Source organism: Danio rerio, chromosome 19, assembly GCF_052040795.2.
Source record: "Danio rerio strain M-AB ecotype USA chromosome 19, GRCz13ab, whole genome shotgun sequence".
In the NCBI taxonomy this organism is placed as follows: Eukaryota; Metazoa; Chordata; class Actinopteri; order Cypriniformes; family Danionidae; genus Danio; species Danio rerio.
This window is the reverse complement of record NC_141039.2, coordinates 11,474,256-11,495,585: the sequence shown is the minus strand read 5'-3', so window position 1 is coordinate 11,495,585 and position 21,330 is coordinate 11,474,256. Positions and strand designations below refer to the sequence as shown.

The 21,330-nt window shown below is 35.1% G+C and overlaps 1 protein-coding gene across 2 annotated transcripts; it reads left to right on the top strand.

Moving 5' to 3' along the window:
• The first annotated feature begins 387 nt into the window (after positions 1-387).
• Positions 388-19,872, top strand: epn1b (epsin 1b). Of its 2 annotated transcripts, XM_087295066.1 has the most exons (11): positions 469-533; positions 1,140-1,258; positions 1,994-2,083; positions 2,915-3,070; positions 7,499-7,627; positions 7,727-7,847; positions 9,323-9,489; positions 12,420-13,002; positions 13,251-13,376; positions 15,912-16,061; positions 16,344-19,872. In XM_087295066.1, exons 3-11 carry the CDS (start codon positions 2,015-2,017, stop codon positions 16,760-16,762), a joined length of 1,920 nt encoding a protein of 639 aa, XP_087151192.1. In that variant the 5' UTR covers positions 469-533; positions 1,140-1,258; positions 1,994-2,014; the 3' UTR covers positions 16,763-19,872. The 2 variants fall into 2 exon arrangements, with proteins under 2 accessions (NP_001122248.1, XP_087151192.1); NM_001128776.1 differs by having other exon boundaries at positions 388-533; positions 15,912-16,805.
• The last annotated feature ends 1,458 nt before the right edge of the window (positions 19,873-21,330 follow it).

Here is a 21,330-nt window from a genome sequence, read left to right as displayed (position 1 = left end):
TACAGGCACCGGAGCGTCAGTGACGTCAGTGATGCCTCAGGCACGAGCTTGAGAATCACGCATCACGCGTCATCAGATCTCCGGGTGAATGGATCGACTCATTGTTATGGAAATCGGGATTAGTGCACGCGCAAGCATGAAGTATGGATCGGCGGATTTGTCATTTTCTGTTCGCATCCCCTTGGCTTTTTTTTTTTTTTTTTGCAAACCGGGTGACTCATGTTTAACATTCTCGAAATCAGGATAATTTGTTATTATTTTGATAGGCTTTCATTAAAAAAGGAACTAAAACAAAAACTGGGTTTGTTTACCCTTGTGGGTTTTAGCGTAAGACATATAGCCACGCCTGATCATTAATATTCACATTCCAGCGGATTAGTGGTTGCATACAGCCCCTCCCACCTCATGAATAATTCAGCGGGGTGGCTTCCGCTGCGTTCGTTTTTTGACAGGTAGCCGTAAAACGGAAGCGGAAATTTCCGCTAGGCTCTGGAAAAGCCTCTCATCTTCTCTCCCGTCCATTCTCCAAAAAGGTTGGTATAGTAATATAAATATACAGTTATATATTATCTTCATCAATCAGACATTTTGTCGCCGAGCTGACGTAAGAAGCGATGCTCTATATATATATATCTGTGGCTAAGGCGCAGTGTATATTCATGTATTATTATTCTCGTGTTTTTAAGGCGATGGCTTTCATTCAGCAAACCAATATGAGCTTCTGCAGGTGTCAGATTGCAGTCAGGGCACGATCAGACCTGTGTGATGCGACAGTCTCGCTTTTTTATTGAATATGACTATCATTTAATTTGTGTTATCATCATCATCATCAACATCATGTGATGCCATCAAGCACACGTTATCTTTGTGTTTATGCATCAATGATGAGATGTCTGCCAGCTTCAGAAATCAGCCATCATTTGGATCATAATGTAAATGGCAGATTGATTTGCTGATGGAAATAGCTTAAGTATTGTTTTGATGGCAGTGTGATGTTGATTCAGAGGATGTTTATATTACAAATCAATAGTATTACATTTTACAAAAATGTTGTATATTTCAGAATTCCAATAGAAATACCTTTACCCCATGTTTTTTTTTTTTTTTAATGTAACTGTTTCATCAAAATCTTGTTTCAGATTTCCCCCCACATTTATGATTTATATGCCATAAAGTTGCCATAGAGTTGCTCATGGACTGAAGTGCTGGTCAATTGAGAAATTCAGTGAACAGTCATTCCAACATCTTTTAATAGCAGGTAAGTTGAGGAAAATGTTATTATAAGTATAAGATATAAGATATATATTATATGTGTTATTACTATTATTGTATATGTGTTGTTGTTAATAATTGATCAATAATAAGTTTGTCTTATGCTTTGTTTAGGGTTATTGTAGTTAAGTAAAACCATAAAAAGTTTTATTCTAAATAAAATATCAATTCCATTTCAGCTTTATTGTGAAGGCAACATTTGTCTTTGCATTTAGTTCATTAAAGAACATAGAACTACTAAAAATAAATTAACATGACAATACAAGCTATGTAGACACTTTAAAAAGCTTGCAACAATTGCAAAACAACAAAATCGTGAAATCTTAAACGAAAATAAATTGAATATGTGAAAATATTAACTGCATGTGAATAAACAAAATGTAAATAGAAAAAAAATCATAATTGATAGCATATCTAGTAATGATTAGTATTTATCATAGTATCATAATGGATATATATATATATATATATATATATATATATATATATATATATATATATATATATATATATTCTATTATGAAATGGCCAATAGCAAAACCATTAACGCAAAATTATAAAGACACTGTTTTCTTATCCCCAAAGATATAAAAGAATATTTTTGAGCAATTGTATTGATCCATGCACTGTAATTGCAACGATTAGCAATAATCAACCAACTTTTATAAGTTATGTAATTTAAGTTTTTTGTATTTTATAAAATTTTGTTATTCTTGAACAGGTCTAGGACAAAACTGCCATCATGACTCACTCAATGCTGCGACGACAACTGAAAAACCTCGTTCAGAACTTCTCTGAAGCAGAGGTCAAGGTGAGTTTCACTTATCTCTTCAAAGCTCAGTTGTCGCACTCTTCAAACCCTTCAACACTTTCAAATCTTCACAAAGAGGTTTCTGAATTACATGTGTGTATGTATACGTATACAATAGTTATATACAAAGCTTTAACCCCAACTAGTATAGAAAAATGTATGATAAACACAGTGTAGTTCATATTGAATTGTGGAACCCACCTAAATTTTGATCTATGAAAATCTTTTTTAAAGTTAAAAACCGTGGAATCAACTGATATTGTTTATTTTTGACAATACAAGTTAAAGATCGTTGCATTGTTGGATACAATTTCCTTTGTTTTATGTTGCAAATATTGTGAGAAACAGTTCTTAATCCATTTTTTTATTCATAAATATTGTGGAGAAATGGTTGTATGTAATATTGAATATGGCGTTGCTTTCCAGTGCAGATGACTTTGTTTTGACAATAAATTAGGGTATGTTCTTGGTAAAATTGGAATAAATATACAGTATTAAAAATACAAAAGAATAGCACAGATGTCAGCACAACTATGACAATAACAACACGCATAAATGATGTTTTATTGCAGGTTTTTCTGATTTGTTTACATTTTAATTGTGAATTTTAAAAATATTCAGCCAATCAAAACACATATTGAGTTCAAGCGTTTAAACCGGCTAATAACAAAACTGCAGGATGCAAATAAAACAGAATAAAACATTTAGCAGAATAAAAAGGCATGTTGTTGTTGTGGATACTGCTACAATGATTATAGATGACCTCTGTTGGTGCTACCAGTACTTTACTGCTCAGAGATTTACATCGTATGTTTTACATATGTTGTGTAGGTTCGAGAAGCGACCTCTAATGACCCCTGGGGGCCTTCCAGCTCTCAGATGTCCGACATCTCGGACTTGACCTATAATGTGGTGGCCTGCAATGAGATTTTGGCCATGCTATGGAAACGTCTCAATGATGACAAGAACTGGAGGCATGTGTACAAGGTGAGGGAAGTATAGAGAACTGAAGAAAACGGTCGTCGGGTTTAGGGAACCAGATTCGAAGCTTGCTTGCCTACTCAGACTGATTGAATATTTATAGCAAGTGATCGTTTTTGTGATCCGGTTACCTGATCGGTGGCTGAGTCTCTCCTGTCAGCAGGACCGTCGCTGCTGCTGCTGCAGTGTTTGAGCTTGTGCAGGCTGGATTTTCCATTCAGCTTTAATGCCATGGTGTTTCATGCTCTGATGTTTACCTATGGCTTTGTGTACTGTTGAGAGAGCAAGAGAGAGAGATGCAAAAAGAGAGATTAAGTTTTTAAGCAGTGTTTGCTATTGAAACATCACATAGGAATAGTGTATTTAATTTAGTAGTAGTAGTAGTAGTAATGGTAGTGGAAGTATTTAGCTTTTTTGCTATTATTATTACTATTAATATAGTAAAACGTTTTTCCCAAAAACATTGCAAAAGAAATAACTTTATTCTTGGTTGCAATAGCAATATCTTTATTTTGAAACCTTTTGCACAAAGCCAGTTTTGTTTTTACCCTGGTAATTTTGTGTTTGGTTTGAGCAAACGCTGAGTTTTTGGGCTCAAGAAGGTGGGTTAGTTTTAATTGGATTTTGTTGTCAAGGTAGCTAACACTACACCTAACCAGAGCAAGTTTTATTCTGAGCTATTTGGAGATTGCAAATCCAAACTAGACCAATCAGGTGTGAAAAAAGTTGCATGTGCAGGGGAGTAAGTATTAAACACGTCATGTTTTTTTTCGTGGGAATGATATTTTTAAAGGAGCTTTTGACATGGAATTGAACCATATTTTGGTAAAAACCCAAACAATACAAAGAAAAAATAAAGCAAAATAAATCTGAAAAAAGTTATGTGTAATAACAATGGAATGGCACAAGGAGAAAGTATTAACTACTGAAATGTATTTAATATTTCATATAAAATGATTTTTTGGTGATGGCAGCTTAAAGATGCCTCTCATATGGAGAATGGAGTCACATGAATTGCTCAGGTTTTAGTTTTTCACAGACTTCAACATAGTGTAAAATCTTGATGGTTCTATGGGTCTCGTCTTTCAAATCTGATCTTTATTTTGGATTTTCTATTGGATTCAAGTCAGGGGATTAGCTGGGCCATTCTACAGCTTGATTTTCTTTCTCTGAAAGCATTTAATAGTTTCTTTTGCTGTGTTTTGGATCATTGTCTTGCTGAAATGTCCACTCTGGTTTCATCTTCATCATCCTGCTAATGTGGATGTTAGACCTAAGCAGCTAGTATTAATTTACAATGACGAGGAGCAGAGGGTTGCTGAATACCTACTGAGAGATTTCAGCTGCTGTCTGGGCTTTCACCCTGCTTTCTTCATGTGTTCAATTATTTTTTCCCTGTGTCATTTCATTTTATTACACATAACTTCATTTGTAATCTAATTAGATTTGTTTATTTTGCATATATGGATTTCTTTGGTTGTTACCAACATCTGGTGAAAAAATTAACTCAACAGCAGCTTTAGAAATATGCTTTCTGAGAAAAATGGTGACGTGTTCAATTCTTATTTGCCCTACTGTATATCCAATGCAAATTAAAGCCTTTTAATCAAAATTTAATTTGTGGCTAAGTTTTATTTTATATGAATTATAAAATAGTTCAAATAGTTTTGATTTTTTCAATTAACAATGGTTATATAAGACATTATCACATAAATGTAAATGTATTTTAATATCGGAAGTTTTTAACATGAGCTGTTGGTGAACCTACATTATTAAAATCAGTTGATTAGATTAGCATTTATATAATTATATTATCTTTAATTTGCCTTCTCAAATTTTTGCTGCAAAAGCTTTATATTAAGCGGTGTGAAACAACTGAACCTGATCTTAACTAGGTTGGATTTGTTTGATTTTTGTCGACCAGAAACTTACTTTGTTTGTTAAACTCGTTTTTGTATAACTGGCCTTTGGAGCATGTTCAACTCCAAAATAGAAAACAAATACAATGTAAGTTTATAATGGAATTAAGTGTGAAAGGGCTTCACTATGATACGATGTAAATGATATTGTACAGTAGGTGCAGCCTTTGATTAATTGGTTTATTTTAAAACTCCATTTCAGTTATAAATGTAAATTAATTTGAAAGGTTTAACTTTCTAATATGGTAACCACCCTTAATCAGAATTAATTCAGTAAATAAATTCTGAAATATATAAATAAACTGTTAGATGCATAAATATATGTGTATAGTTAAAAAAAAAAAAAGATGCATACATGTATTTATTTGTAAATTTCATTTGCTGGGTTTTTGCACATCACTCATCAATAGTAGAGAACAAAACTTTTTAATGTTTTTTTTAATGTAGTTTAGGCCACTTCATTCATTCATTAATTTTTCTTCAGATGAATCCCTTATTTATCGAGGGTTGACACAGTGGAGTGAACCACCAACTATTCTGTAATATGTTTTACGCAATGGATGCTCTTCCAACTTTTCCAGAGGGTTGCAGCTGGAAGGGCTTCCGCTGCCTAAAACTTATGCTGGATAAGTTGCCGATTCATTCCGCTGTGGTGACTGCAGATAAATAAAGGGACTAAGCCAAAAAGATAATGAATGAATGAATCCCCTACCAACTGCAACCCAGAAATGAGAAAGTTTAGGCAACTTTTTTTTTTCTTTTTTTTTTTCTTGAGAAGCCATAGCTGATCATGGTATAATTTAAAGACTACTGTTAAGACTTGCAGATCAAGTTAACATTGACTAGAGCCCTATTTGGATGTCAGTTATTTTTCTTAAAGACATCAGTAAAAGAAAGATCTTCATAGCTCTTCAGTGATTAAAATAGTAGTTCACCCAAAAATGAAAATTTTGTTATTAATTACTCCGCCTCATGTCATTCCAAACCCCTGAGACCTTCGATCTTTAGAACACAAATGAAGCTATTTTATGGAGCTAATAATATGCCAAAACAATCTGTATTTAAATTGTGTTCATTTGAATCATCGACAATTGCTATAGAATATTGTAACAAATAGCATCTTATATAATTTGATAAATAAGTGTGTGCATGCAAATATGTACTTTACCAGAGTTGTAAAATGCTGGAAAAAGCTTGAAAATCCCTTAAATGTGACTTTGGTAAAGGTGTAAGATCCCTGTGTATGCTGAAACAACCTATAAGAGGTTACAGTATAGGTCTGAATCAGCTCTTTATCCCTCAAAACACCAAAAAACGTAAATAAAAATGCCAATGATATGTAATTGAATGTATTAAATGAATTTGGTTCACTGAAGCATGTATATATTTATTACACTAACTACTGAAAATAGTTGAGCCCCAATAGCCAGTTTGCAGTAGAATAGTGTCCTCCTGAGCCTAACATACACCAGTAAACTCACGCAGCTCTGTGATTGGCCAAAATGCTTAGTTTGACTTTTTGGTGATCGTCTACTCTTCCCATCTTGAAAATTTGACTGAATGTCTGCAGTCTGTGAATTCAGAACACAAAAAAATCAGAAGGTTGAAACTGCGTACAGAAAAAAATTCAGCCTTGAAAAGTTCAGTTGTCTTACATTTCAGATGTTCAATATTCAATTTCTGATTTCAAATAAAGACATTTTTAACGGCAGATAAAATTCCGATTTATTAAATTACAATTGTCAATAATTCAAATTCAGATTGTTTTGCCATTATATTAGCTCCATACTATGTAAGATGTAATCTTACTTAGCTATATTTACAACATCCTGAGATATTCAAAGTCCAGAAAATTAAACAAAAACCTTGTCAAAACATTCCATGTGACTTCAGTGGTTCATCTGTAATCCTATTCAATACAGTTCACGTTTATTTCTATAGCGCTGTTACAATGTAGATTGTGTCAAAGCAGCTAAAACATTTTTAGTTTTAGGACATTGAAACTGTGTCAGTTCAGTTTTCTGAGTTGAAGTTCAGTTTAATTCAGTTCAGTGTGGTTTAATTTTCACTGCTCAAAGTCGAAAACACTGAAGAGCAAATCCATCGATGCGCAGCTCCACAAATTAAGCAAGCCAGTGGTGATAGTGGTGAGGAACAAACTTCACCAATTGACGTAAGTGAAGGAAAAAAAACTTGAGATAAACCAGGCTCAGTTGGGTAAAATTCCTCCTCTGGCCAAACTTCTTGTGCAAAGCTGCAGTCTAGGTGTCGGGGCTGGAGAACGCTGGACATCGTGGAGAACTGCAGGGTTGAGTAGGTCACCGGCGTGTGTTCAGCCTGGCCCACAGGATCAATGCAGAGACTTGTCTGTCACTGTGGCCTTTTTAGGAATCAGTCTCGCGCTCTACGCTCCTTCATGATCACAACAGCATCAGCTCAGAATACGGCCTGGTCCGGGATTATGGATACCATTCAAAAGACTGATTTCTTTTCTTTCATTTGGGTTCTTCAACAGGCTTTAACTCTACTTGAGTATCTGTTGAAAACAGGCTCCGACCGAGTCCCTCAGCAGAGTGTGGAGAACATCCACATTATCAAAGCTTTATCTGAGTATCGCTTCACAGACAAGGATGGAAAAGACCAGGTACTGAAAAATATTCAATTCTTCCACATTCTCTTACACTCTTGACGGTTATATGAAAGGTCTGAAACCTGATCATTAATAAATTTGCTCTTTTTGTAGGGGGTGAATGTAAGAGAGAAGGCTAAGATAGTAATGGTGCTGATCGAGGATGAGGAGAAGCGGAAAGAAGAGAGAGATTTTGCTATGAAGACAAAAGACAAGCTGACGAAGGCTCCCAATGGTAAGACTCATAACAACACTACACTGACAAAAATGCTGGGTTCCACACAACTCCTTCATGTTGTCCCAACACAAATCGATTAAGTTAACTGTTTTTTCAAATTTAAATGGATCGAACATAAAACAAGTTGTCCCCAAAAAATTCAAGAATTATTTCATTTCAGCTCATTTTAAATGAGTAGTTTGAACAAGCTGCAGAACTCTTTTGTTTTTAAGTGTTTTACTATTTACATTTTTGTTTTACACAGAAGGTAAATCGCATAATAATGAACTTCCTCAAGATATGGATGATTTATAAATGCAAAAAACTGGAAGCATTAAAAGTGCCCTAGAAGATGTCCAAAATCTTTACACGCATTGACCCAGGGACTGTTTAGATGCATGTCACAGATGATAAGATGACGGATGTTTTCTCTATGATGACCGTAATGGTCTTAAACACCCTGCAGGCACAAGATGTTAACCTGCCATTATATTGACGTTGTGCCCTAACGTCATGAGGACACTGCTGTTTTTTTGGAAATGAATTAGTCTAGTATTGGGATTAGTTTATTAATGCATAGGACAAAGTTGAAATCATCAAAAATTCCTTCAACGTCAGAACTCAATGTCAGGCCAACGTCAATGTCCAACGGCCAACCTAAAACCAACGAAACACCAATGTCTGCTGTCAGCTTTCAATGATGTTACAGCTTGACGTTGTGTGGACGTTACCACTATGACGTCTATCAGATGTTAGACTTTGGTTGTCGTACCTGAGGAATAAATGTCAGTATTTGGCGTCAATATGATGTAGTGGTCACCAAACTTGTTCCTGGAGGGCCGGTGTCTTGCAGATTTTAGCTCCAACCCTAATCAAACACATCTGAACAAGCTAATCAAGGTCTTACTCGGTATATTTGAAACACCCAGACAGGTGTGTTGAGGCAAGTTGGAGCTAAACCCTGCAGGGACACCGGCCCTCCAGGATCGAGATTGGTGACCCCTGGTTTAAGATGTTGGCTCAACATTGGTAGAATTTTTCATGTATTTTAACGTTTGTTCTGCTCACCAATGCTTAATTTATTTGATCAAAAACGTTTTTACAAGTTATAGCATTATCTTTAATGGACAATTAGTCATTTATTTTCTAATATGATTATTGTCCCAAAACAGTTATTATATATTTATTTATTTATTTATTTATTTATTTATTTATTTATTTATTTATTTTTATTATTATTATTATTACAGTTGAGATCTTTTGTGCTGTTTAATATTTTTGTAAAGATCTGAACAATTTTAGATGGTAAATAAAAAGTTTAAAAGATTTATTTGTATTTTTTTGGTCTTTAAAAGAAGTATAAGCTTATTTAAGTCTTTTCTGGCAACTTAATTCATCCTTGCAGAGCAAAAGTATTTCTCACCTAAAACATTACAGTAATGGCCTTTTTTATTATTAATTTTCCATCTCTGATGTTTCCTGTTTCATCTCAGTATCCTCTGCTACGGTACCAGAGAAGGAAAAGCCAGAGATCCCACCTTATACAGGGCTGCCCTCCCTGGACAACATACCTTCAGTGGCAGACCTGGCCGCTGAGATGGCCAGGAAAAAAGAAGAACAGAAACGCCTGGAGGCGGAGAGGAAAGAAGCAGAGAGACGGGTGAGATCAACTGCTCAGAGAAACTATTCAGTATTTGTTTAAAGTTTACTGACTTGATTCGATTCTGATTCACATGATCTTGATGCAATTCACAATTTCGATTCAGTGTGTGCAGATTAAATACATGTGCTGTTGAACGTTTTAAAAGTCGGTGAACACTTTGGGCTCTATTTTTATCCACTTTGATGTATGTGTGGCGTCAGAAAGTTTAACCTGGTGCCATTAAATCAATTTGCTGTGTCTTTAATTTAATGTAATCACAAAAAACCTTCCGCAAAAAAATAAATCAAAAGGCTGATTGCCTAAATTTTTTTAATGTAACTTATAACTACTTTTTTTCTGTAGGTTATGGATGAAATATAGGCATTTTAGTAGTTTAATAAAATGAATTTGATTTTTGAAAATTACCAAAGATTCCTGATCATTGTCCTGCGACCCCACTCGCCCCCCAATGTGGTCCAGACCACCACTTTGGAAACCACTGCCCTACAGTAAAGTAATATCAAAATTACTATAAATTTAGCTGCAGAAAGAATCGTCTCAGTTTTGGGGGTTCTTTATGGGGTTTATGTTAATTAGTTCAATTTTAATATTAGATTAATGAATTATGAGATGAATAAATAGCACCTCATTGTACCAACTTATGTTATAAAACACTTTACTAATTGTTTACAGTTGTAATTCACACAAAGCATCATGGGGCGCAAAAAAGGCTGGATTTCAAAATTGGTGAGTGTAAATGATGCTTGGTGTATGTCATACACTGTAAAAAATAATACCCTATATCTACCCAATAAAATTGAAGAGCAATATTATTAATTAAATTCAACAATTATGGGTTAAGTTAAAATTAGTTTAATTATCTTATTTAAAATTAGTCATTTAAAATAAGTAACTGCAAACAGTACTTAAAAAATTAGCTAATTTTAACCAGTTATTGATTTAATTATTGATCGGTGTAACAGAAAATGACTGTGAATTTGAACATTTAATCAAGTTGGATTTAATCAATATTTTCTTTTTTTAGATAACACATAAATTCTTATAATTAAATTGATTAGATTTTATTACAGACATTTTAAAGTAATTTCAAAGCGAAAAAAATGGCCTAAAAACAGGAAATTATTATTTTATTAAATGAGGTGTACATATTAAATTTAATGAAATATACAAGGTCACAGAATGACTTTTTACAGTGTAACTGTTTTGAAATGCTTTTGAAATTAATCCTGTTCAATGTTTCTCCACTGGAGGGCGATCTGTGTAATATAAAAGCCATGTGAATCACTCCCCTTCATCACAATTCACAGCTTTTGAGATTCAACATCGAATCTTTTTACTCTTAAAAATATACAATTTATTTATAGACATATTTATTGATCAAATGTTTCCTTCATTTGAGCAACTTCAAAGTAAACACAATTTACCTCTGTCCAGTTTTTAAAAATATTTACAGGTACGAAACTTTGTGAAACAAAACAACCCACTGTAACCTAATTCCCCGAATCAGTCATCTATGGAAACGATAATTTTGCGTGACCCTAATAAAAAGGGGGGTATTTCATATATATATGGAATGCTCTTCCAATTAACAAACACAGCAACTTTAGAATACCTAAGATCCTCCTGGGAGGCAAATTTAGGTGTTGAAATCACCAACGAGCAATAGGAATAATCCCTTAAACTAATCCACAGATCATCGGTATGCGCCAGGCATGGCCTCATGCAATTTGAAGTAATACATCATTTACATAGGTCCAAACAAAAACTTAATAAGATATTTCCAGAAGTGGACCCTGCATGTAATGGGTATGGGCTATAACCGGCAGCACTGGCTCATATGTTTTGGAGCTGCCCATAATTATCATGGTACTGAGAAAAAATATTTCTAACATTCTCAAAAACAGGTCATAAGCCGATACATCCATATCCCTGTATAGCAGTTCTAGGCGTTAATGATTTCGAGATAGCTAAAAACAATACTGGACAAACTATAGTTCCATTTGTCTGTCTACTAGCACAAAGGTTAATATTATTAAACTGGAAACAGAAAGAAGCTCATACATATATACATCTGATGAGGGATGTAATGAAGCAAATGGAACTGGAGAAAATCTGATTCTACCTAAAAAGACAAATTCTATAAAATCTAGCAACCTTGCATGGCTTACTTTAAAGACATAAATTCGACAGGAAAAAGTCAAATTGAAGAGGATTAGACCAATTTAGTTGAAAACAGAAGATTATTATTATTTTATTTAAACTTTTTAAAATTATTATTTATTATTGTATTTATTTTTGTGTTCTTTTTGTAATTTTAATTTAATTCTATTATAATTATTGTTTTTCTATTTTATTTATTTATTTTTTATAATATTAATCTATTATCACGATATTTATATATGGATTGTTTGTATATTGCATGCTTTATTGTCAATTGTGCAAAAACAACAAAAAGCACAACAACTTACAAACAACTTTGGTCTAACATTTACACCACAATTGACAATAAAGCATGCAATATACAAACAATCCAGATATAAATATAGAGATAATAGATTAATATTATAAAAAATAAATAAATAAAATAGAAAAATAATAATTATATTAGAATAAAATTTAAATTACAAAAAGAACACAAAAATAAATACAATAATAAATAATAATGATAAAAAGTTTAAATAAAATAATAATAATCTTCTGTTTTAAACTTATTAGGTCTAATCCTCTTCAATTTGACTTTTTCCTGTCGAATTTATGTCTTTAAAGTAAGCCATGCAAGGTTGTAATAATATATATAAATAATAATATATATATATACACACACACACACACACACACACACACACAATTTATTCAAAGTTAGAGTGATATTATGTTGAGTGTAACATTATATTCATGACTGACTGAATGAATATTTCTGCACTCAGGCGAAGGAAGGAGACACGGAGCCAGATCTCTGGGAAAAAGGAGCGACAGCACAGCCTCCGTCTGGCTCGGACCCCTGGGGAGCCCCGTCTGAACCATCCAACGAATCTGCTACCAACGACCCGTGGGGGGCTCCGTCCGGCGAGGCGAAGAAATCCAGCCCGGGTACCAATGACCCTTGGGGAGGATCAGCTGATGGGACAAACGGATCCGCACCCCCATCCAATGATCCATGGGGAGAATCTGCCGATAACGATTCTTCACCCGTCTCCAATGATCCTTGGGGGGAATCTACAAATGCAGAGAAGAGTTCTCCACCTGCCGCCGGCGACCCATGGGGTGACTCTGCTGGAGTACCAGAGGAAAAAGCCCCAGTGAAAAATGACCCATGGGGGGCTTCAGCTGAATCGCCGAAAGACTCTGACGGGAAAACAGCTGATCCTTGGGGGGCACCATCAGAGAGTGTAAAGGATTCAGCACCGGCGGCCTCTGACCCCTGGGGGGCGCCGCTGGAGGCATCATCCGCCACGTCTGATCCGTTTGGCGATGCTTCAAAAGCAGATAATGACCCTTGGGGAACAGCAGGTGAGAATTAGACTGGATTGAAGGAAAAAGGCAGGTGCAGTACATCACATTGTCCAGTAATAATGAGCTTTTACTGTCTAGTCTGGGGAATTAATGCCAAATTTAGCAAAGTTTTGGCTTGTTGTCATTGAGTAGCTTCTGTAGTATTTATGAATGGTACAGTTTAAGACTAAAATCATAAATGATTTTAGGAAAATACTCTTACAAGTTCACTTTTCCAAACTAATGCTTGTGTATTTTACTCTCAGCATCTTCTCCTCCCACTGCGAATGACCCCTGGGGAGCCCCATCAGCACCAGCCGATGCCATGACCAATAATGACCCTTTTGGAGATGGAGGGAAATCAGACCCTTGGGGGGTTTCCTCTGAGAACGGTATTTAAATGGATCACATTTCTTTTTCCATTTATTTCTGCAGTCTCTGATCTTATTTTACATGGTTACTTTTTAACTAGTCTTAGCCTCCACACATTAGTTTACAAACCAAATGATATAAATTACAGGCAAACAATAACAACCACTGAGCCACAGTGTCACCCCAAGAAACCATTTACTAATACTATTTATTTTTATTTTTATTTTTACGACTGTAGTAAAACCGATCTGAAATCATGTAAAACCAACAAAACCTGTTGTCTGATTCGCCACTGGGAGCTGTTTTTGAGTGAACTCAGGATCCACGTGGATTTTATGGTATTACACATCGCCCCCTAGTGGTGAACCATTCAATTTGTAATAGATTTCAAAACAGTTATGGCATAGTGAAGCCCTGTTTACTGAAGTCACATGACCTTGCTTATTTTTATTCACACTCAAATCCACTGATTTGAAACAAAAGTTTTGTCAAGGTTTTGAAGCTTCACAATGCAGTGCTTCAACAACAGCCATTACTACTTCACAGCATCCTCATGATGTATATTGTCCTTCAGCCTAGCCCTGGTAAGTGCAAGAGATGTTTAAGGTCGAATGAAATTTAAATAGAAGTTTGTTTCAGGGCGTATTCATAAGCTAGTGTGCTAAATTTGCATTTAGAAAATATAAAAAAATATATAAACACTCAAAGCTTGTATTTTTTTTTACTTCCGCCTAAATGAACTAATAATTATTTTCATGTCACCTCATACTTCAGTTTTTCAATAATTATTGACCAATCAAATGCTGTCTATATCTGACATGCCCCGCCCCTTTAAGATGCTTTGCATTTGCTTTTCATTAAATGCGCATGAGCTCAACCGCTCTCACTGGCAAAGCTGTGATTAAAAACTAAATGCTATTGGCTGCTTTTTAAATAGGGGAGGGGCTACTCTATGTCCCAACCTCTCTTTATTTATTGGTTGAGATTACGTGAAATATCGAATTAAAAAATGCACATTTCAAAGCACTTCAAATAGGGTTGGGTACTGAAACCCGGTGCCATTATGGGTCACCGGGTCATAATGTAACCGGTATGCACCGGACTGAATCAGCATCTGAATTTCGGTGCCTATTTCCGTTGCCACTAGTGTTGCTACAAGAACGTAAGAAGCATCAAGGGGTGCATCAAAGACACACATAAGTACGCATTGTGTCACACCATCTCTAAATATTTAATTCTAAACAGCTTTGAGGGATACAGACACTGTCAGCGTGCAGTACGGCACATGCGGTGAACGTCTCACTTCATCAACACGCATGATCGCATTCATCTAATCTGCTTAATCTAAGCATTCTTAAGTAATTCTATATTTTACAAGCAAGGATTTTGACACACCAACATGCAGCAGATGCTTTACAAAAGTTGCGTGTAAGGGGGAAACACGTCAAACTTATGGAATTTGAGGGCTCATGGAATCAACTTAAAGGTGAGAAATGGACAGTCTTTGAAAGCTTGTTACATCATCTGGCATTTTCAGTGAGTATGTTTACATGGACACCAATACTCTGATTTTAGTATGATTAGGACAATACTTAGATAAAGACTCTAGTCTACCATGTAAACAGTGATTTTTGATTACCTTAAAGGCAAGGCAAGGCAAGTTTATTTATATAGCACATTTCATACACAATGGCAATTCAAAGTGCTTTACATAAACAAGAATAAAAGAAACAAGAAAAATAAAAATAAAAACAAATAATAAAAATGAACAAAACATAAAAACAGGTAAAATGTGATATAAAAGAATGAAGAAGAAGAGAAAAACATGATAGTGCAATCTGTCGGAAGCAGCACAGTGCTCATTTAGTAAAGGCACAGCTAAACAGATGTGTTTTCAGTCTTGATTTGAATGTGCCTAATGTTGGAGCACATCTGATCATTTCTGGAAGCAAGCTTTTAAAGGACCACAGCCGCAATGACCTTAATGGATCTATTTGAAATAACATGTAACTGGAAATCATGAATGTAACATTTAAAAAGCAGCTCATGTAAACACCTTAATCTTATTATTGTCTTATTCAGATTAAGGCAAATCATTCGATCACTGATTTCCATGTAAAAGTAGTTATAAGCCCCAACCCAGAAAAAAAGTGTACCCTGATTTTGATGACAGCTTTTTCACAGTTTAGTGATAAGCTTATGTAATGTGTAATAGCATAATGCTAAGCTTGCATTCATGCTAACAAACAAATGATCAAAAGAAATATATTAACGCAATTCAAATATATAAAATGTGAATTGATGTTTACTTTAAATTTATAATTACAATAACAAAAACAAAACTGTTCAATAATAATGATTAAAAAAACATTTCGTCAAATAATTTTGTGGTTAAAAGTATTGGTTTAGGCACTGTTTTGGCACAGGTACTGTTTTAAAAGTATTGATTTAGCACTGGTTTCAAAATAACCCCAAACGATAATTAACTCTTACTTCAAGGGACCTTTATGTTTTTTTGCTATCACTAATAATAGTTTATTTCTTTCTATCCCTAGGTAACAACGCAACAAAACCTGCTGAAGAGACTAAAAAGTCCTCCTTCCTCGGAGACGGTGCTTCATTGGTGGACTTGGACTCTCTTATGTCAGTCAAGCCCAAACCCAAACAGCCTCCTCTCAGCGCCATCCCAACCCAAAAAGCCCCTGGTAAGGAGGGCTGAAAAAAGAGAAAGAGAGAGAGAGAAACATTGACAATAAGAGCGACTTGAGAAAGAGAGAGAGAGAAGTACTGTATAGTACATGTTTATTTTTTGGGTGTTTGTGATGCAGTGTTTTTCAAGCCTAGACTTCATATAGTCATGTGAATCATAACCTGTATGTAGTTGATGTAGATCCTATCTCATCCACCTTTTTCCCTGCTTCTATATGCTATCCACTGCCTTCCATCCATCCCTCCCCCATCATCCCTTTTTGTTTTGCACACTTCAGTTTCATCCTTCCCAGGTTATATGCCAGCCACATGCATGATCCCTCCACTGGGCGCCAATATATCCAGTGCAGGCGCTTCTTCCGCACAGCCTTCAAACTGCAGTTATTTTGGTTTTAACACCATGACATCCAGCTCCGGTGGCCTGTTGCCCATAAACAAAGCTTTCGGGATGCCGGTCATCAATATGGCAACCCAGAATGCAAGTCTCTCAGTGCCTAATATTGGTTTTTCCATGGCTAATCCTCCCATGGCGACTAGCATGCTTCAACCCAGCACTGGTGGCACTTTTATTGGTGAGTTTTCCTCCCTGTCTCTCGCAGGAACGTCTGGTACCCAACAGGCTCCAGTCACACATCAGTCTTCATTGGTTTGGGGCACTGGAACCGGGGTAGCCGGGAAAGGAAATAACATTTTTTGAGTTCTCCATTTTAGTCATCCCTAGCCCATCTCCGTTTTCAACCCCGGTTCATTAGTACTAAATGATTTTGTGTGTGGGTGTGTGAGTGTAAATGTGTGGAAAATGTTGAAATATTATTGAGCAACAATATACTGTAAGTCGTATGTTTTGAGACAAAAAGCATGCATTTCCTGGCCTTTCCAACATAATGGAGTGACTGATGGATTTATTTATTTATTTATTTATTTATTTGTTTGTTTGTTTGTTTGTTTATAATTCTTAGTATATTTTAGAAACCATAAAGATCTCATTCTTGAAGGATTTAGGAAAGATCTGCTGGAGCAATAGAGCAGATTTGGATAAACTACCATTCAAATGTCTGTGGTCTTAAAGATTGATCGATTGGTAGGAAGTTATTTATTGATCAAAGTTACTATAAAGACATGTAAATTTATCTGAGTATGTTGATAACGACCAAAGAAATGCATATTAGGGTTGGGCGATGTTGACCCATTTGGCATCGTACAATGTCTTATGTGAAGCATTGCGATGGGCGATGGCATCGTTGTCGTAGGCGGTGGTGAATTCATTATTTATGAATACTTAATTAATTGACAACGAATTAATTAGTTGTAGCCTACCGTTTCAACTACCTGACCAGCATAGTCTTTGTTTTACTCATTACCAAATTATGAATAAATAAAGATAAGTTACACACAAATTACCACCTGTCAATCACTTTTTCCACAGGAAATTACTAAGTAAAAGCGTGAAAGCGAAAGATTGAAGCAGTGTACTGACACTGCGGATAGATTTAAAAGACCGAAGAGTCGTTAGATAGAGACCAGATTAATTAAATATCATGTTTAACAACTATAGTGAGATCCAATCCAGCGGTACATCCTTGATCAACTGTCCAACATGCACTGCTCAAAGCACCCATGACTGATGGAGCTCAGATGCGCGCATACGCTGCAGCCCATGACACAGTGTGTTTGTGTGTGTGTGTGGTCACGTGATGTGCGTTTTCAGCGGTATAGTGTGGAAAGAGGGCTTTTCAGAAATGCTAGGTGAAACACCAATGTGGATGCGGATCGTTTTCATTCTAACGTATTACTGCAAATGGGTCTTAAGTGTGTATTTTTCGCGAGCGGATTACTGCTGCAACGGGAGCAAGGGCGGAGGAACGCGATGCCGGCATAGCATCGTGAAGTCTATCGACCATTGGCGATAGACGATGACATCGTGTATTGACCCAACCTTAATACATATATGAAAAGCAAACAAATCTAATTAGTTCACAAATGAAGTTATGTCTAACAAAATGAAATGATGCAGGGAAAAAGTATTAAACGCATGAAGAAAGGGATGTGCAGAAAGGCAGTGAAAGCCCAGACAGCTGCTGAAATCTCTCAGTAGTTCTTCAGCAACTCTCTGCCCTTCTTCATTGTAAATCAATACCAGGTGCTTCAGTCTAATACCTACATTAGCAGGATTATGAAGATGGAACTAGAGTGGACATTTCAACAAGACAATGAAACTCTCAAATGCTTTCAGAGAAAGAAAATCAAGCTGTAGAATGGCCCGGCCAATCACCTGACTTAAATCCAATGGAGAATCCAAAATAAAGATCAGATATGATCGACGAGACCCTCAGAGCCATCAAGATATTTACACTTTGTTGAAGTCTGTGAAAAAAAAATCACACCTGAACATTCTCCACATGAGAGTCGTCTTTAAGCTGTCACAGTAAGGATTTTAATTTTGAAAATATGTACTCAAGGAGAAAAGCTGTATTTATATTGTATATTTGGTCAAATAAACCTGTCTTAACGTTAACATTTGAAGAGATCTTTGAAACAACATGAATGATCTTACAACCCAAATCATTTGAAGACTTCAGCTTCCCCTGAACAAAACTGCATGTATATTCCCAAATCTGTATTGTAAAAATAACAGACCCCATCATAACAATTAGTTTGCACAACCAGCATTTGTCTGTATATTGTATCAGAGACAAACATTTCATTAATGGCAAATCAAAACGTGGCTTGTAGTGATACGATGGTTTCAGTGATGCACATTTTTACCCTTTTTTAGTTGGTCATGTGAAGAAGAGGTACGTGGTGTAGTTACAAGTAACTGACCAACATTTTTAACGTTTATGTATGTTGTTTGGTTTGGAGTTGATCTGTTCTGTGACAAGTATCAAATGTCAGAGCGACGCAGCAAGTGACGATCATACACAGTCAGGGGCGGACTGGCCATCTGGCAATTCTGGCAAATGCCAGAAGGGCCGGACCAACTTTTAAATGTGGGCCGATCAGTTTTTTTTTTTTTTTAATAATAATATGTATTGTTTTTAAGTGCAGACAGCTTTTATCTCTTTCTAGATGTGATATTAAGATGATGTTAATAAAAAAAAAAAAAAAAGTAATAATAAATGTTAAGCATTTGGCCCAATCGGCAACTGCCGCCTGGTTTCAAGATGGGCCGACCCAATCCAAAGTTACCTGGACATAATCAAAATCTTGGCAAAAATGTCATATTATTTCACCATCTTAACACCAAAATAAATAGTAAATGTGCGTGTCCGTGGGCGGGGCTGTGGTGGTGTGGTAATGTGGGCTGATGTGGCAACAGTGCCAGGGCTGAATTTTTGTCCCAGTCCGCCCCTGTACACAGTATTTATTGGGCATTGTTAATTTATTGGTGTAAGTTAGCAATATTAGAGGATGGAGGAAGAGAAAAATGTATTCTTGTTTTTCTGTAAGATGATTTATTGAGGTCTTCGTCACTGTTTTCTTTCTGATAAATGTTGTAAGATGTTTAATTTTATTTTTAATCAGAGTTTACTGTTGGATCTAATGTTTTTATTGTATTAATCCTACAGTTTATCTATAGGAAGTGGTTGCTGGAAGACAAGAATCACCATAATTCAATTGCATTGAAAAATGTATGAAGAAAGCATACATTTCCGCATAGGCTATAGTTATACATTCAGTTACAGTTTTATTTTGTATTACAGATTTATTTATTTATTTATTTATTTAACCAGCTATGGTAAACCTGTGGTGTTACCTGTGAAAGTGCACAATTTAAATGAATAAATTCAAGATCATTGAAAAGCACTTCCTTGGTTCTGGTGACTCTTGCATTGTTTATATTTTTAATTGTTCATATCGAGAATGTTAAATTAATTAAATGAATAGTTCACACACAAATGCAATGATGTTCTTAATTACTCACCCTCATGTCTTTCCTGGAGATCTTCTTTTATTTTCGAATCACAAATAAAGTTATTTTAGATTAATTCTGAGAGCTCCCTCATCCTCCACAGACAGCAACTAATGTTCAAATATTGTCCATAAAAGAAATCAAAAACATTGTCAAAAGAATCCACGTGACTTCAGTAGTTCAACTGTAATCATACCAAACTCCAAGAACACTTTTGTGCACCCCAAAAAAATCTGCAAATATGACTATATGTCTTAGAATAATAAAAATAATTGCAATAATATAATTTTCAGAAAAGATGCAAAGAAGTATTATTGGTCACACTTTACAATAAGGTTCATTAGTTAATGTTAATTATGGCATTTATTAACATGAACAAACAGTGAACAATACATTTACTACAGTATTTATTCATGTTAGTTAATGTTAGTTAATGAAAATACAGTAGTTCATTGTTAGTTCATGTAAACTCATGGTGCATTAACTAATGTTAACAAGGATGGACTTGGATGGTAATAATGCATTAATAAATGTTCAATTATGATTAATAAATGCTGTACATGTATTGTTCATGATTAGTTCATGTTAGTAAATGCATTAACTAATGAACCTTATTGTAAAGTGTTACCGTATTATTTTCCTAACCTAATTATTGAATGTGACAAGCAAACTTTTTAAACTTTGTTTTTACAAAATACTATCAGATAAACTAACTTTAAATAAACCTAAAACTTTAAATAACATTGAACATGGAAATGAGTAAGTCTCGAATATTAACAATATCAAGAACTGCTTTATATTAATATGCAAGATTAGTCTATGCCTTGCAGTGTTTACTCAAAACTTTTCTGTAAGGGCTGAAATAATGTCAACCCGAAACTATTCAAACCCCTGGCAAATTTCAAAGTTACTTTTATTCAACCAGCACATTTTTGTTGTTGTTGTTTTACCTAAAATGACACAGGCTTAAGACGATTTTTGAGAGGCGTTGTTATAGACTATTTCTCAGCTTTTATTTACATTTGAACAAAAACTTTAAGTCAGAATTTACAAGAGGTATAATTTCGGCCTTCACTGTATATGTTGAATGGTTGATGATTTTCCAGGGAAACCGCGCCACTAAAGTAGCCCAGTTCCAGCTATGTTTTGACCTCCATTACAGCTCCACATATTAGTCTACAACAGTCAAAAAATACATCAAAACAAAACAGATGTGATGCGCAAGGAAGCTAGCTCTTTGAGGACAAAAACTTATTATATGTCTTGAAATACATCACCTGAACATGTCCAAGTATGGTAACTGTAACGTAAGGGAAATAAATTACAACAGTACATCGAATTTTAAGTAAATA

Coding starts and splice junctions, on each gene's coding strand:
- epn1b (XM_087295066.1), top strand. CDS start 2,015: ATGACTCACTCAATGCTGCGACGACAACTGAAAAACCTCGTTCAGAAC. Junction 7,628..7,726: donor ACAAGGATGGAAAAGACCAG/GTACTGAAAAAT, acceptor CTCTTTTTGTAG/GGGGTGAATGTAAGAGAGAA. Junction 16,062..16,343: donor CCCAACCCAAAAAGCCCCTG/GTAAGGAGGGCT, acceptor TGCACACTTCAG/TTTCATCCTTCCCAGGTTAT.